Here is a 14,685-nt window from a genome sequence, read left to right on the forward strand (position 1 = left end):
TGAGCACAAGGTCTTTTATGAGGCATCAAATATACATTCTTATATACAAGGAGGAAAAAAGACAATGCCTGAACCCCAGCTCCTCTCCATACAGCCCCTCCCACTGCCACCCTCCCCCGCCCCCAAGCCCCAGTGGCCCTGGCCCTTCGTACAGCCAGGGTCCGTCTGTCTGTCTATACTGCAGCCCATGGTGGAGAGGGGAGAGGGAGGCAGGAGCTGAGTGAGGAGCTGGATATGTGGGGCAAGAAGAGGAGCTGGGGCTTGTAAAAAATATATTTATAATAAATAAACAGGGCTGCAAAAGGGCTGGAGAGGCAGCGGAGATTCTGACGGACAGAAGGACTCAGGCATTCGGGCTCCCAACCCCAGCTCTGATGGCTTCAATCTCTGCCTCAGAAAGGATATCTTGGGCTCATGGTGGCCCTTTGGGAGCCTCTCTCCCCAGGGCTGATGCTGGGTGCCCTGCCCCAGCGAGGTGTGTGTGGGCGATATCTGTAAAGTGCATTGTCTTCAGCTGTAGGTGGGGTAGGTGTTAGGGAATGGGGGGGGCATGCAATATGGGTGAGGGAGGGCAGTGCCCTTCTCATCCCAGACCTGAGCCCCCCCCAAAACCTGTCTGGACTTTGATCAGGATAAGAACGTTGCAGGGCGAGGCAAGTTCCTGAAGCCAAAGAGGTCTGGGCTGGGGCCTACTGGAGAAAGGGCATAGACTGGCTCGAGAGAGGAAGCACTGCCCCACGTGGGGCCAACACAAGCAGGGTCCCACCCACCGAGTGCATCAATGGTCCGTGTCCTCCAGCAGGCAAAAAGACACATGGAAGTGTGTGGCCAGGCCCTGAGGTCAGAGAGAGGGCTGAGCCAGCTGAGGTTTGGCCACAACTCTACAGAGCGCTCTCCTAGCCCCACACGGCCAGAGGAGCCCTGGGGAAGCCTTCACCCCGACAGCTCCGGACACCTGCCCTTCTCCGCCAGCCAGAGCTCACAGGGAGCTCACACAGGCCCAGAGGTCTGAGGCCACAGAGCTAGACCTCCAGGGAAAAGTGGGGAAGAAGAAGACGGGAGACAGAGAACGAGGATCTCTGGAAGGCCCTCACCACTCCCCAGCGCTGGAGCACCCTGAGTCCAGGCTTCAAGTGGCAAGGATCCTCGAATCTGGAAGGAAACCCCATGGCAACTGCTGGGGGTGAGAGGATGGGTCCCAAGGCAGGGAGGACATGGGGAGGAGGACGTTGCTATGTGTATATATATTTTTGAAAAAACCAAGGAAGCAAAGAGGGTGCAAGGTCCCTCTCCTGTGGTTCCCCAGACTTTCCTGTTCCCCAGCTCACTCTCTCCATTCATCAGACCACGGTGCTGATCCGGCTTGGCTTGGCCTTGGGGTTTGCACTGGGGGGGTTGGCTGTGCCAGGGGGCCCAGAGGCGTGCAGCGGGCCATGGGGGGAGGTGGGCGGAAGGGGTGAGTGCGGGGTGTGAGGGGAGGGTGGGGGGAGGGGTGGATAGGAGGGGTGGGGTGGGATGGGTGAGTGTGGTGACAATGGTGACTGGGGGTGGTGGGGGTGGGAGTAGGAGCCCCCTGGTGGCCGGGATCCAGGGCCCCCAGCTGCGCCTGCTGCTGGCATCATCTGTGGGTGGTGGCTGAAGATGAAGTGCTTAGGGCCCTGTTTGTGGGCTGGAGGGTGCTGGGGGGCAGGACTGTACAGGGGCAGTGGGGATGTGGGCTGGTGCAAGGGGTGGCGGCCATGTGGAGCAAACTGAGGGTGTCCTCCAGCCCCCCGTCTGGGTGCCCTGCCTGGCCGGCCCAAGGTATAGTGTTGGGGCCCTGGGACTGGGCCATGGGCGTGGAAGTGGCGATGTGGCCCCACAGGTGGGGCTGAGGCGGGAGGCGGTGGAATGGAGCCCAGCTGGGGCAAGGGTGGGGGCTGCTGGGGAGGTGGGGGAAGAGAGGGCTGCTGGGGTGGGAGGTAGGGTGGTGGGGCAGGGCCCGGTCCTTGGCAATACTGGGCATGCAGGGCCTGGAGCTTGGACTGCCCATCAGGCAGCACCCCCAGGCCACCGTGGCTATGGCCATGATGGTGGTGGTGGTGGTGGTGGTGTGTGGAAGAAGCAGATGAAGAGGAGGCAGAGGCCTGGCCTGTTGGCGGTGGTGGCATCTGGAAGGGCCCCTTGCCCCGCTTGCTTCCAAATAGGGAGCCCAGGAAGGATGAGGAGTTGGAGACGGGCCTCTGGCTCTTGTACTCCTCTGGCGGCGGGGGTGGGGGCGGAGGTGGCATCCTCTGGTGAGGGCGTGGACTGCTAATAACAGACCCCTGGAAGGGGGGAGGGGGGAAGTCAGGCCAGGCTAGATGCCCTAAACCCCCAGCCCTAAATTCCACCCCTGTCCCTGAGGGCTGGAGCTGGGGAGACAGCAAACCCCAAGTTGTAATAAAAACCAAATCACGGTCCTGTACGCGTATGTGGAGCTCCCCAGCTTGCAAAGCTCGGCTGTCACATCCACTATCTCAGCTGAGCCTCAACTGGGAGAGGAGAAATTAGCAGTACCTCCTCCTCATCCCCATTTTGCAGGCAGGGAAAAGGTTAGGCCCAGAGAGGCAGAGTGACTCGCCCAGGGTCAAAGAGCAGGACTTGGAGGTAAGAGCTTCTCGTGGCCCAACTCCAAGGGCATCCCTACTCGCCGTCGGCCCTGGGGTTGAGAGGGGGCATGGGAGAGTGGAAGACAGACTGAGAGACAGGCAGAATGAGGACAGACAGAGTTGAGGACAGATGGAGAGAGTGGTTGGCCGGGAGAGGCAGCCGCACGGTTCCCAGCAGGGAAGAGGGGGAGCAACAGGTCCCCTCCTCCTCTGGGTCTCCATGGCCGGGGCAGGGCTCATGCAGAGGACGAGTGGGGCAGGAGCTGGCACTTACTTCGATGGTGCTGTCCAGCGATCCCACGCTGTTACGCCGCCCCCGCTTCCCTGCACCCACAAGCAAGGAGCCCAGCGTCAGAGCAGCAACCCCCCCTCCCTACCCTGCTGGGCTCCAGAGCTGGGCACCAGGACTGGGCCCCTCCCGGGGACAGACACCCCATTATCCCTTTCCCCCATTGAAGAGGGGGAGGTGGGGAGGAGAGGTGGAGAAGGAGGAGAAAGAGGAGGAAAAGATGGAGAAGGAGGAGTGGAGGTACAGGAGAGACAGAAGAGGGAGAAGAGGAGGAGAGGGGGAGCAGCGAGAGAGAGGGACCAAGACTGTGGCCCCACTTCACACTCCCTGGCCCAAACGCTGGGCTCCCCCTGCTCTGACCTGGCTCCCAGGCCCCCTGTGGCACAGCGCCCAGGGCTCTGGATGAAGGCAGGGTGCGTGCATGTGTGGCAGGTGGAGGGAAGGCTGGCCGCCAGTGACAGGAGGCAAAGAGGACACCCGGTCCCATGTCTCCCCAGCCAGGGCAGGGGCCCAGAAGGCTTACCTGCATCAGAGAGGTCTCGCAGGGAACTGCTGAGTGCGCCCCGTTTGAGCCCATCGCCTGCCCCGTAAGTGTCCTCCAGGCTACTGCGGGCCATCGTCCCATTCACTGAGTCCTTGGCCCCTCCAGGCTGTGAGGCGTTAGGCCGCATCATACCTTTCTGCTTCTCCAGCTCCGCTGGGTGGCAGTCGGGGAGACAGGGAGCAAAGGTCAGGAAGAGGAGTGAGAGCCCATCTGACTGACCCTAGCCCTCCATGGGCCGTCCTCCTTCCTCCTCCCTCCCTCTGTCCCCAGGCTTCCTGTTTTGTCCCTTGGACGAACAGCCCTTGTCTCCCCCAAAACTGCAGCTCCATCACTGAAGCACCCTTAGTGCCCAGCTCCCGTCTTGCACCCTCCCTTCCTGCTCAGCCTTCCCTTCATCCCGCTTGGTGCCTGCTCTCCCTGTTCCCTTTCCCTTCCTTTCACCCTTCTGACTTCTCCCCTCCCATGCCCTCTTGCAGTCAGGTCTCCCAGAGCATCCCTGCCCTTCAAAAAAGAGCTTCATGGCAGATGGTTCACAGTAAGGACGGGAAGGCCCTTCTAGCCTATGGCAAAGGGCAATCTTTCCAGAGTTCAGTCACTTCTCAGATACCTTGCTCCGGAGCAGAGGGGCTCCTGGAAGGGCAGGAGCAGGAAACTGACAGGAATCAAATCCTCTATTATGTGCCAGGCAGTATGCTGGGCGCTACACATATTTGATCTCTCTCAATCCTCACAACAGTTCTGAGGTCAGTATTAGCATCCACATTGTGCAGAGGAAGAAACTGAGAATCCGAGAAGTCTTAGAGCTTGCCCAGGGTCATACAGCTGGAAATGGCGGAGCTGACATTCTGGAAGCAGGTCTGCCTGATTCCAGAGCTTGGGTGCTTCCGGCCTCCTACAGCCCCACCTCCCTACGGAGCTCATAGAAACACGTGTCTACTGACCTCCCCTCGTCTTGGGCTACTAATCCCTCTCTCAGGATTTCCCCAGGGTCTCAAAGGATCTGGTGAACTGAAATTTCTATCCCTGCCTCACTGAGGAGTGGAGTGGCCCTGGAGCTGTGAAGGCCTCACCAAGGAGCTGTCCGCCGCCTCCTCTCTCTCTTTCTGTCTGCCTGCCTCTTTCTCCTTAACACCATGTTACTTAACTGTGATTGCTTGGCCTGGAGAAGAGAAAACTTGGAGGGCATCGGGAGGAATGAGATGTAATCACTATTTTCCGTTATATATATATATATATGATCAAAATGACTTGGTGTGGCCCCTGGGGGCTGAGAGGATAGGCCACTGGGATTCAGCTCAGGAATTGATATGTGAGCAGAGGAGGAGAGAGGATGGGACAGGAAATACAGATTTTTTGAACGCCTAAGATGTGTTGGGACATTTCGGCTACCTTGTCTCATTTCATCTCCATGACTCTGTGAAGGAGACTTCATTACCCCAGTTTCGTATAGGAAGAAACTGGGGCTCGGCAGGTTAGGCAATTTGCTCCGTTCACCCAGATAATGAGTAGTATACCTGGGATCTAAAACTATAGTCCTACCTCCAGTACTCTGATTCTTCTCCCTGATACCTTTCACTAGAAGGAATAGTTGGCTCATAATTAGAGTTCGGGATAATAATGCGGTTGGGAGGTAATGAGCCCCTTGTCACTGAAGGTATTCAAGCAGAGGCTGAAGAACTCTTGAAATGAGGATGGGAAGGTTGGACAAGCTAACCCTCAACTCTGAGATTCTCAGAGGATAGGATTCTTGGTTTCTGCAGGGCACTGTTTCAGGAGAGCGGGGAGGAGACATGGCTGGGCTACTCACACTCCACACGGTATTTCTCCATCTCCTGCACCTCCGCAATGGACTCGCGCAGGTCGGATGTAAAGCGCAGCCGGTCCTGGAGGCTGGGGGCATTGAAGATGATGAGGACTTTTCGCTCCCCGCCAGGTACTGCAGACAGCAACTTGATCCCAAACTGGTAATCTGCGGAGAAAGGGGAGACTGGGCACGTCTGTTGGGACTGGTGCAAGGTGGCTCACACATAAAGTAATTTTTCTTTTCTGCTCTTTTTTTCCTGAGACAACATCTCTCTGTCACCCAGGCTGGAGTGCAGTGGTGCCATCATGGCTCACTGCAGCCTTGAACTCCTGGGCTCAAGTGATCCTTCTGCCTCAGCCTCCTGAGTAGCTGGGACCATGGGCATGCACCATATGCGCAGATTTTTTTTTTATTTTCAGTAGATATGGGGTCTCACTATGTTGCCCAGGCTGGTTTCGAATTCCTGGGCTCAAGCAATCCTCTTGCCTTGGCCTCCCAAAGTGCTGGGATTACAGGTGTGAGCCACCATGCCTAGCCCATGAAATAATTTTTCTACTGTCTAACTCTGATCATGCCTCTTCTCTGCTTGAGCATGTTTAGCAGCTCCCCTTTGCCCCAAAGCCCTCAAACTCCTGGTAGCTGTGGCCCCCTTACCCCCTGTACTGCAGGATGTAAAGGCACACAACTATGCACTGCTCTCTCGAAACCCTTTCCTTCTCACCTCTGCCTCAACTCACATTGCTTCTGCTGCCCAGAATACCACGAAACAAAGCTCCTCCTGGTTCATCCTTCAGAGCACAGTATGATCACCATCTCTTTGGCCCACCAGAGAACCCATGCACTGTGGTTCTCTGCAAGACCATGAGCTAACCAGGGGCTAGACCCGACTCATACTCCACCCTGGCCTGCCCCTCATCCTGGGACCAAGTAGGTGCTTTGGAGACCCTTGGTCCGGTTGTAAGGGACTCCAAAAACTGGAGCTGGTATAGATGAGGGGTGAGCATGGGCGCCATGACATAGACTCTCAGGAGCTGGGATCCAAGAAGGGACTCACATGAATTCTGGAAGAGCTGCATGTGCATTTCCACGAGGGGGAAAGACTGACGGAAACTGTACGTCACCAAGATCTTCTTCTTCTGGAAAATTTTGGTGACCTTTGGCAGGGGTGGGAAAAAGACAAGAGGCAGCGCTTTGGGTGGGGAATTTCCACGTGGCACCTATTTCTGGTAACCACCCTCCCCTCCCACCCCATTAACAGACATACACACACAAACACACATGCCCACAAGCTGGGGAGAATGGAAGCTTGAGGGACAGAATGGGAGACATGGAAGAAAATGCAAGTTCCTGATGTAATGACCACGCATCACAGACGTTTACCACATTTCCAGGAACTAACTGAATCCTGCTTCCTCCAGGAAGCCTGCTCCAACATCCCACAGAGATTTGTAAACCCCTTTTCCCAGCTCCAGAATGGTGATTCAGTACCTTTCCCTTGTCAGGCACTATGCTAGTCCCCGGGAGGGCAGGAGTCTGGTTGTCGGGTTCTGTCACCAGGCCTCACCAGAGCCTGCACTTAATGGCAATCTCTGCTGAACCCATGTAGAGAGTTAACAAGTCTTCCTCTCAACAACCCAACGTCTTTGTCGAGTACTTGGGCACTCTGGACTCAACTAACACAGGCCCCAAACACCTCAGGCGGTCTGCAAGTGGCTCGTAAAAGGAAATGTTTTGATTTCAGGATGGCACAATGACGCAAAGCACTTTTTTAGGTCCTTTGGGCTGTGAGCTCCCTGAGAACAGGGACTAAGTCTGATTCATCCTGGCATACCCAGTGCCTAGCATAGAGCTGGACACACACCAGTTTCAGTACCTGAGGGATGTCTACACGTTGACTGTGTGGACCAGGTACTCCTTGGGGTAAGGCAGATTCCACATAAACCTCTTATTTCATTTCATCCTCATGACAACCCTGTGAGGTAGGGGTTAGTTCCATTTCACAGAGGAGGAAACTAAGGCTCAGAGGGAGCATGGAAATACTTCAGCTAAAGCAGCAATCCTCAACTGGGGGTGATATTGCCCCCAGAGGACATGGAGCTACATCTGGGGACATTTTTGGTTGAAGGGTTGCTACTAGCACCTAGTAGGTAGAGACCAGGGTGCTGCTAAACATCCTACAGTGCACAGGACAGTCCCCGCAAAGAATTATCCAGCCCCAAATGTCAACAGTGATGAGACTGAGAAACCCTGCTCTAAAGGAGAGAAGACCACAAGGGGAACAGGATCACTGTCCTCAAATCCCTGGAGAGCTGTCTTGGAGCAGAGGGACAACACTTGTTCTTTGTGATGCCAAGGGTTGAGTGCAGATGGTTTAAGAAACCCACAGGGAGACAGATTCTAGCAGTCAGAGCTGCCTAACAAGGCAACTGGCTGCCTTAGAGGAAGGCGGCTTTCTGTCCCTGCAGTCATACATCCAGTGGCCCATCTAGGAAGCTGGACCCTGAAAGTCCCTTCCAACCTGCAAAGTCCTAAGAAACCCACCCCTAAAAGACAAACATCTCTACTTGTAATGAGCTCAGTTTGAAGAATCACTTCAAGCATCTTTTTTTTTTTTTTTTGAGACAGAGTTTCGCTCGTCGCCCAGGCTAGAGTGCAATGGAACGATCTCAGCTCACTGCAACCTCTGCCTCCTGGGTTCAAGCGATTCTCCTGCCTTGGCCTCCCAAGTAGCTGGGACTACAGGCATGCGCCACTGTGCCCAGCTAATTTTTTATATTTTTAGTAGAGACGAGGTTTCTCCATGTTGGCCAGGCTGGTCTCGAACTCCTCACCTCAGGTGATCCACCCACCTCGGCCTCCCAAAGTGCTGGGATTACAGGCATGAGCCACTGTGCCTGGCCCAAGCATCTTTTTTTAATTTTGTTTTTATTATTTATTTATTTATTTTTGAGGCAGGGTCTGGCTCTGTTGCCCAGGTTGGAATGCAGTGGTGCGATCACAGCACACTGCAACCTCTGCCTCCTGGGCTCAAGTGATCCTCCCGACTCAGCCTCCCAAGTAGCTGGGACTACAGGTGTGCACCACCATGCCCGGCTAATTTTTGTATTTTTTGTGGAGACAGGGTTTCGACATGTTGCCCAAGCTGGTCTCAAAACTCCTGGGCTCAAGTGATTCAAACTGCCTTGGCCTCCCAAAGTTCTGGGACTATAGGCGTGAGCCATGGTGTGCAGCCCACTTCAAGCATCTTGATTACTGAAGATTTCCAGACTGACCTGGGGGTCGCAGGTTCACCCCTCTTCACACAACTCTATGGGCTATTGAGGTGGACAGGGATATTTCCTACCACTTCCCAGGTTGTAAGTCTGTCATCTCCTTTGGTCCTCATATTTTCTGTCCCTGTGTGTCTGTTACTACCTCCAAATGCATCTGTGAGGAAAAGGAGGGGCAGAGAAGGTCTGGGCCTTGCCTGAGACCATGCAGATGGCGTGGCAGAACACCTCGCCCGCCACACTTCACACACCACACACCAACATCAATATGGTTCACACCAGACTCAGGTGTCAAGCTCACTCTCTCCCTCCCATCTCCTCACCCACAGTGCTCATACCACAAGGAGATCATTGAAGAGGAAGACCTCCCGCTGATGCAACCCTAGCCTCTGGGGGCGGTTTGGATCTGGCACCTCGTAGAGCTGGCAGCAGCAAACCAGTCGACGGTGAGGAAGAGACAGGACCTCGACAGGCATGAAGAAACAGGTGTCAGCAAGGCCAGCCCATCAGCTTCAGGCCTCCTGGCACCTTAACTTTCAACCGCAAGAAGTTTACCTCTCATACATGTGTGTCACTCTGACACAAGGGGTATCAGCAACTAAGGCCTAAACTTTTCTGCTACCTTGCCTTTGCCCCTCTGGAATGTCTTTCTTGCCCAGCTCTGCATGGTCATATTTCAATTCCCTTTCAAATTTCCATCCCGGCCGGGCACAGTGGCTCACACCTGTAATCCCAGCACTTTGGGAGGCTGAGGCGAGCGGATCACTTGAGGTCAGGAGTTCGAGATCAGCCTGGCCAACATGGTGAAACCCCGTCTCTACTAAAAACACAAAAATTAGCTGGGTGTGGTGGTGGGCGCCTGCAATCCCAGGTACTCAGGAGGCTGAGGCAGGAGAATCGTTTGAACCCAGGAGGTAGAGGTTGCAATGAGCTGAGATCATGCCACTGCACTCCAGCTTGAGTGACAGTGAAACTCCATCTCAAAAAAAAAAAAATTCAATCACAAAATTATCTCTTCCAAGAAGCCTTCCCTGATTTCTCCAGGCTGAAAATGGCCTCTCTCTCCTTTCTCCTCTCCTAAATTGGACCATAAGGCAGAAATATTATATGTGTCTTTGTCTCACACCCCGATTGGTCTGTGAGTGCCCCCAAGGACAGAGACCACGGCTGATTCATATCTATGAATGCCCAGCACCAACTGGTGCCCAGCAAAATGCTAGGCTCAGTGGAAAGGCATCCACAAATGTTTGTTGGCTAAAGCATTTTCTTTTTTTTTTCCTTTTTTTGAGACAGTCTTGCTCTGTCGCCCCAGGCTGGAGTGCATTGGCACGATCTCAGCTCACTGCAACCTCCGCCTCCCGCGTTCAAGTGATTCTCCTGCCTCAGCCTCCCAAGTAGCTGGAACTCCAGGCATGTACCATCACGCCCGCAACTAATTTTTGTATTTTTAGTAGAGACAGGGTTTTGCCATGATAACCAGGCTGGTCTGGAACTCCTGACCTGAGGTGATCCGCCCACCTCGGCCTCCCAAAGTGCTGGGATTACAGGCGCGAGCCATTGCACCTGGCCTAAAGTATGTTCTTACTTTGGTTTTCTGCTAACCATTAGCTTGGCTCTTCACTTAGGATGGACAGGCAAAGCCAGAGGTGAAAAGGATGCTAATATTTATATAGTACCCACTATGGGCCTTGGAATGTGCTCGATGCATTCACTCTGCACCACAGCCTTCTGAGGAATGCATTATCACCCACTCTGTACTGCAAGTAAAGGGCACCTGGGGCTCAGGGAGGTGCAGTGACTTACCACTTAGTGGCAGAGGCAGACCTGAACCCTGGCCCCTCTGCAGCCTCCCAAGGCACTTACTGGTTTCTTTCCAACAATCATGCGCTCCACAGCCTGCACCTGGGACACATGGTCATCATTGGTCCGCAGTTCACGCCCCTGGATGCGCTGGTAGATGCCCACCAGGAGGTCTCGGGGGATGTCTTCACCATTGTCAACCCCTGGGGAAGGGAGTAACACAGGGATATGTCACATAATTATGGGCACTGGGTGGTAGGGGTGCTCCACCACCCCCACACCCAGGCATGGGCCACGATAGTCAGGACTGAGGGTTAATGTGTACCCTCAGCCCCTTAGCCAGGATTGGGGCAGGGAGGGTGTCCTTCAATACAATAGCCAGTTGCTATCTTCCCCAGAGTGGGGAATTTTTTCTCAACAACTCAGAATACACTGTAATTAAAACAATCAGATACTATTGTTTGCCTTCCTAATTAGCAAAAATAATTTTAAAGGAAATCCAGTGCTAGGAAGAGTGCAGGGAAGTGGGCATGTATGGTAACATAACTCTTCTGGAAGGTAATTTGGCAAGAAGCTAAATGTTTGTACCCAGTGATTCCTCTTCTAGGAATCTACCCTAAGGAACTACTCAGAAATATGTGCAAGATGTATGTGCAAGAATGCTAGTGCAGGCCGGGCATGGTGGCTCACGCCTGTACTCCCAGCACTTTGGGAGGCCAAGGCAGGCGGATCACGAGGTCAGGAGATCAAGACCATCCTGGCCAACATGGTGAAACCTCATCTCTACTAAAAATACAAAAAATTAGCCGGGCATGGCAGCATGTGCCTGTAGTCCCAGGTACTCGGGAGGCTGAGGCAGAATTGCTTGAACCCGGGAGGCAGAGGCTGTAGTGAGCCAAGATCGCGCCACTGCACTCCAGCCTGAGCAACAAGATTGAGACTCTGTCTCAAAAAAAAAAAAAAAAAAAAAAAAAAAAAGAATGCTAGGGCAGGCGTGGTATAATCCCAGCACTTTGGGAGGCTGAGGCAGGTGGATCACTCGAGCCCAGGAATTCGAGAGCCAACCTGGGCAACATGGCAAAATCCCATCTCTACAAAAAATACAAAAATTAGCTGGGTGTGGTGGCACACACCTGTGGTCCCAGCTACTTGGGAGGTTGAAGTGGGATAATAGCTTGAGCCTGGGAGGAGGAGGTTGCAGTGAACCATGATTGCACCACTGCACTCTAGCCTGGGCAACAAAGCATGACCCTGTCTCAAAAAAAAAAAAAAAATACTCACTAAGTGTTACTTATGGGGACAATTTGAAACAACCTAAATTTTAACAATAGAGGATAATATATCCATTTAATAAAATGATGCACAGCTATTAAAAACTTGACATTTACAAAAACATTTCAATAGCATGAGAAAATTACAGTAGCAAATTATGTGAAAAGAGTAAGATAAATTGCATGTATAGTATGATCTGAACTATATAAAAAGTTACATATGCATGGGGGAAAAGATTAGAATGCACCAAAACATTAACTACGATTGCCTCTAGGGGGCACATTTTGGGTGATAAAAAGAAATTTTCTAATTTTCTGAATCTTCCAACATTTCTGAAATAAGAATGTATTACCTTCATTTATTTGCTTATTTATTTAATAATTAGAGGGGGAAAGATACACACACACACATACATACACACACACACACACACACACACACGTATATTGAGAGAGAGAGGGAAAAAGAATGGATGAATGAATGATGGCAAAATTCTAGGAGACAGCTCCAAATGGCCTCTGATCTAACTCCCTCCTCCCATGTTCACCATCCTTCTCCACTTCTGATTGCTGAGTGAAACCCACTCACTCTTCTCTCTAAATCCTCTACTAGAAAAATGTTTTCTGGGCAGGACGTGGAGGCTCACACCTGTAATCCCAGCACTTTGGGAGGCTGAGTTGAGGCAAGGAGTTTGAGACCAGCCTGGGCAACATAGCAAGACCCTGTCTCTACAAAAAATTTAAAAATTAGTTGGGCATGGTGGCACACGCCTATAGTCCCAGCTACTCAGGAGGCTGAGGTGGGAGGATCGCTTGAGCCCAGAAGTTCAAGGCTGCAGTGAGCTCTGCTAGCACCACTGCAATCCAGCCTGGATGAGACAGTGAGACCCTGTCTCTAAAAATAAAAAATAAATAAATAAAATAAAATAAACAGAAAACAAAAAAATGTTTTCTTCCTTGGAAATGTCACATCTCCTCCTTGGACAGGTGCTAAAGGAACATACTACATCACACTGACTTTCTTACCAGAGCAGCCACAGCTGCACAAACCTGATGGGCAGCCAATTTGTCTTGTTTTCAGTTTGCTTTTTTCTTTGACTCTATTTCCCTCTTTCTTTTCTGCTTAAATAACCTTAACATCTGTACCATTTTTAGTAGGCTGCTCTTTGGTGATAGGCAGGGCTCGACATCAGTAGAATAAGCAAAAAGAGCAAGGTGACACCTTTCATCTGGCATTCAAGGCCCTCATATATTGGTTCCATATATTGGAACCTCATATATTGGGACCCTCATATATTGGGACCTTCCCAACCCATCAGTGACTTCATCTCAATTGTTCTTCTTTTTTTTTTTTTTTTCGAAGACAGAGTCTTGCTCTGTCACTCAGGCTGGAGTGCAGTGGTGCGATCTTAGCTCACTGCAGCCTCTGCATCCCAGGTTCAAGTAATTCTCCTGCCTCAGCCTTCTGAGCGGCTGGGATTACAGGTGTGCACCACCATGCCTGCTAATTTTTGTATTTTTAGTAGAGATGGGGTTTCCCCTTGTTGGCCAGGCTGGTCTGGAACTCCTGGCCTCATGTGATCCACCTGCCTCAGCCTCACAAAGTGCTGGGATTACAGGCATGAGCCACCATACCCAGCCCTCAATTGTTCCCTAAGGAAAATAAATGTTCCTGCCTCTGCGCCTTTGGTATTCTCATTGCTAGGTAAGCCCTCCTCTATCTCTATTGTGTCACCTTCTCCATGCCTTCAAGACCCACCTTAAAATAAAAATACTGCCTCCTCCGGGAAGCTAGCTAGAGGTGGGCTCTCCCTCCTTTGAGCTCTGACTGCACTTTTGGCCTCTCTGATGTCACTGTTCACTTTCTGTCTTATGTTAGTTATCTGGGTGCTACAAGTCAGCCTCTCCCACACACAGGGAGCTCTCTCAGAACAGGGAGTATGGCAGATTTCCCTCCATTGTCCTTGGCATCCATCATGGGGCTTGGCACACACTAAGCGCTAAGTGTTGACTGGCTGGCTGGTTGTTTGGTCGAGTGATAAATGAATGCATGAATAGAGGAAAAGGTACCTAAAATAATTAAATAAGTCCCCATGGGCATAAATAAGAGAGGGAAAGAAGGAGCGAGGAAAGGACAAGTGAATGACTGAATGAATGAATGAATCAGAGTAAAGCCTTGTAAGAGTCAGGACTTTAATCTATCATGTTCACTGCTTGAACCCTAGGACCTAGAAACCTGGTACACAGTAGAAGCTCAGTACAATGGACAAATGACGATTTGAGTGAATTAATAAGTGAATATCCTGGGAACATCCAGCTAGGGCAGAAAGTGACAGCATCACAAATTAATTTCCAAGGAACAGATGGGACCTCCTGCATCCTTCCCCTTACCCCCCACTTTCCCTTTCCAGGTGAAGGGCAGGAAAAGCTGATAGGGAAGTCACCTCTCAGGTTCTTGATGAAGTCATCTAGTTTCATCTTTCGTTCAGCCTTGACGCTGGGACTGTACATGTCGGTATTGAGGAGGATGATGGCAAAAGCAAGGATGAAGATGGTGTCTGGGTTCCGGAACTGGCGCACGAGGGCTGGGTTACAGACACAGTACCGCTGGCTGCAGGGCAGGAGGGGTCAAAGCCAGACTCAGGAACCAGCCATCTCTGCCTACCCACCATCCACCCAGTCTGGCACCAGCAACCCTTTCCTGCAAGAAATACTTCCTTGATCTCTGGGTCTGTCCTCTTCAGAGCTTCCCCTAGACCAGCATGTAAAAATCACAATCGCTACCTTTTACAGAGCTCTTCCAGGGGATTTATGTACATTGTTTCACGTAATCGTATCGTAATCCTGCAAGGTAGCTATTGGCAGTCCCATTTTACAGATGAAGTGACTAAGACTCAAAGTGGCGAGGTAACTTGCCCAAGGTAATAGAGCTGGTAAATGGTGAAGCCAGGATGAAAACCCAGATATTTCTGACTGCAAAGCAAATCCTTCCCCCATTGTGGGAAACAAGTTCTCAGCAACTCCTGTTTCTCTTCTAAATACCCTAAAGTGGCAGAGCCAGGATTTAGACCCCTGTCT

At 52.0% G+C, this 14,685-nt stretch overlaps 1 protein-coding gene across 10 annotated transcripts in view; it reads right to left on the reverse strand.

Moving 5' to 3' along the window:
- The window catches only part of IQSEC2 (IQ motif and Sec7 domain ArfGEF 2), an 89,246-nt gene continuing 74,561 nt past the window's right edge, over window positions 1-14,685 (reverse strand). For 5 of the 10 annotated variants that reach the window (XM_055267235.2, XM_055267234.1, XM_055267237.2 and 2 more), the window contains 8 exons: window positions 14,052-14,218; window positions 10,400-10,539; window positions 8,875-9,000; window positions 6,322-6,421; window positions 5,271-5,432; window positions 3,443-3,616; window positions 2,905-2,954; window positions 1-2,306 (listed from right to left, as the gene is read on the reverse strand). In XM_055267235.2, the coding sequence (XP_055123210.1) occupies window positions 1,341-2,306; window positions 2,905-2,954; window positions 3,443-3,616; window positions 5,271-5,432; window positions 6,322-6,421; window positions 8,875-9,000; window positions 10,400-10,539; window positions 14,052-14,218 (1,885 nt within the window). In that variant the 3' untranslated portion in view covers window positions 1-1,340. The other 5 variants (XM_055267241.1, XM_055267243.2, XM_055267240.2 and 2 more) reach the window with 4 other exon arrangements.

The sequence above is a fragment of the Symphalangus syndactylus genome, chromosome X (genome assembly GCF_028878055.3).
Source record: "Symphalangus syndactylus isolate Jambi chromosome X, NHGRI_mSymSyn1-v2.1_pri, whole genome shotgun sequence".
In the NCBI taxonomy this organism is placed as follows: Eukaryota; Metazoa; Chordata; class Mammalia; order Primates; family Hylobatidae; genus Symphalangus; species Symphalangus syndactylus.